This window comes from Myotis brandtii, unplaced genomic scaffold (genome assembly GCF_000412655.1).
Source record: "Myotis brandtii unplaced genomic scaffold, ASM41265v1 scaffold524, whole genome shotgun sequence".
In the NCBI taxonomy this organism is placed as follows: Eukaryota; Metazoa; Chordata; class Mammalia; order Chiroptera; family Vespertilionidae; genus Myotis; species Myotis brandtii.
In genome coordinates this window covers 86579-89301 of record NW_005369911.1, presented here as the reverse complement: position 1 = coordinate 89301, position 2723 = coordinate 86579, and the positions used below count along the sequence as shown (strand labels likewise).

At 37.0% G+C, this 2723-nt stretch overlaps 1 protein-coding gene across 1 annotated transcript in view; it reads left to right on the top strand.

Moving 5' to 3' along the window:
* Positions 1-2467, top strand: part of SPINK6 (serine peptidase inhibitor, Kazal type 6) — a 12468-nt gene extending 10001 nt beyond the window's left edge. Inside the window, exons 4-5 of the mRNA XM_014548878.1 lie at positions 98-213; positions 2247-2467. Of these exons, the coding sequence (XP_014404364.1) occupies positions 98-213; positions 2247-2292 (162 nt within the window). The 3' untranslated portion in view covers positions 2293-2467. The remainder of the gene's footprint in view (positions 1-97; positions 214-2246) is intronic.
* Positions 2468-2723: the final 256 nt, after the last annotated feature.

Sequence of the window (2723 nt, the reverse complement as noted above, 5' to 3'; positions counted from 1 at the left end):
ATATAATTTTATGTTTGCTGTCTAAAGCTTCTATTGTGTGGAACAGTTCCTTAGACAGAATGCACTAATGTCCATGTCACTGTGCTTACTTTGGTAGGTTGACTGTGCTGAGTTCGGGGATCCCAAGGTCTACTGCACTCGGGAATCTAATCCCCACTGTGGCTCTGATGGCCAGACATATGGCAATAAATGTTCCTTCTGTAAGGCGGCGGCGTAAGTATCATACTCAGAAACCTGTCCCTTGCAAGCACAAATTTCCAGAATAAGACAATCACACTTTCCTTGAAATAGTCTAGAAATTTCTGTTCATACCCACCCATAGAGCTAACAGAAATAAGCTTCAGGCAAATGGATTGAAAACAATTTGTTCAAAAACTAATAACAATTTGCATAATAAATTATTTGAAAGCATAATCTTCATTGTAATTATTAAATGTGATTAATCTTAGGGACTTTTAAAAATTATACATCTTTAAGTATTTTGATACATTTTATTTTTCCCCATTTATTTCTAAATAAGATTTTTAATAATTATATCCAATTATGTTTTGTTATGATTAATTTCAGAAACAATAAATTTTAGCAATATAGTTACGTTTGAAAATTCATCAAAATCAGAAACATAAAAAACTTGTGGGAAAATTTATTATTAACAATAAAAGTTATTACTTTATCCACATTATTTTCAAGCATTTTATTTTATACCAATTTCTATGTTGCTAAGGCAACAATTTCCATTCATTCCTCTCTTTTCCTCTGATGAAAAGGGCCTTTCCACAAAGAATAGAGGAGAGGATCATTCTTTACTATCCAGACTATTCAAACTTTACAGAGAGTATACTAGGAAGATTCTATCAAGGACCAATATTTATTGAATTTATGTGTTTAAAGGAACAGAACAGGTACTATAGATTTTAGCAAATAGATTGTGAACTTCCTGATGAGACATATTTTATAATTAATAAAAACTTATTTAATCAATCAATCTCTTAGTCTGATTGTTCTAAAATCAGAGGAATTATAGCCCTCTTTAAAAGTAACCTCACTTCTTCAACACTGTCATTCTTTTCTGGTATTAGAGTTTCTTCTATGAATGTCTTAATTTTCCTCAACTTTGCTGTAAGATTCCTAAGCATGGAGATTATATAGCTCCCTATCAATAACTGGAAGGCCAAGCACATAGAATTAAATGAATAAATATTGAATCAATGCACAATAAATATTTCTACATTGGTGTATAACTCTAGAGGCCTGGTGCATGGATTTGTGCACCAGTGGGGTTCCTCGGCCTGTCCTGTGGGGATCAGGACAAAACCGGCTCTTCAACATCCCCCAAGGAGTCCCAGATTGCGAGAGGGTGCAAGATTGGGCCAGGGAGGGACCACAGGAGGGCTCCAGGGCGTGTCCTGCCTGTCTTGCCCAGTCCCAATCAGTTGGACCCCAGCAGCAAGCTAACCTACCAGTTGGAGCTTCTGCACCCTGGTGGTCAGTGCATGTCATAGCGACTGGTTAAACGAACGGTCAAACAAATGGTAGGACACTTAGCATATTAGGCTTTTATTATATAGGACTAGAGGCCCGATGCACAAAATTCGTGCAAGAGTAGGCCTTCCTTCCCCCGGGTGCTGGCACCAGTTTCCCTCTGGCACCCGGGACCTGGGCTTCCCTCAGGCCGTCCAGGCACTGGGGACCTGGGCTTCCCTCGCAGCCCCAGCTTTTGTCCAGTCTAATTAGCATATTATACTTTTATTATTATAGATACCTACTAATTAATACCAAACTTTTTCCAGGATAAGGGCAGTAGGGTAAGTTGAGATTGCATATGATGAACACTCATTACTGAGAAGGACTAAATATATGGTCTACTATAAAAGGCCAAATGCCTGAATATTTGGGTTAGCATCCTCCAGTTTTTATTAGGACAGAACTATGACACTATAATCTCTTTGCCATTATTTCTCCTGTCACTTTTACCTTTTCCAGTTGTATATATATTTATTCCCAGAGAAGAAACAATTGAAATCAAAAGATCTACGCCTTATTAAATTTGTTTAAGATTCATCCTTTCTGTAATTAGGACAGATGTCACCTCAAAGTGAATTTAATTAACTTCTGCCACATTGTCAACATGGATACCTGTAGAATCAACTAATTACATAGACAATGACATAGTTAAACCTTGTCCAATGTCTGCAATGAATACGAATTATATTGTACTGAGCATATCTTGTCTTTCTCTTTGATAGGAAAAGTGGTGGGAAGATCAACCTAAAGCACTATGGAACATGCTGAATTGGAACCAGTGCTTTGTGCTAAGCTGCCGGCTCTCTCAGCCTTCTTTTCTTGGTTCTGCTTTGATTTTTCTCTAGCAGAAAGCTTAAATTTATAAAAACACACCTTCTTCTCTGCCTGGGTCTTGGGGAGTTCAATATATAATATTTTCCTTGATTTGCTTAACAATAAAATAAATTCTGCAGAAGCCTGGCCTGTGTTTTTACTTTGAGATCCAGAAAACATATAGATACAATATTGAATAATTGACCTGACATAAATGTGGATCACCTGTTTTTCTAATCGAAATCAACCATAAAGTCATTGTGGGATCTTGGGAAAATCCCTTCCCCTCTTTTATTCTTGGAATTTTCATATGTATAATGAAGAATTTTCTTTTATAAAATCTACTAGAGGCCCGGTACACAAAAATTTGTGCACTCGGGGGGGGG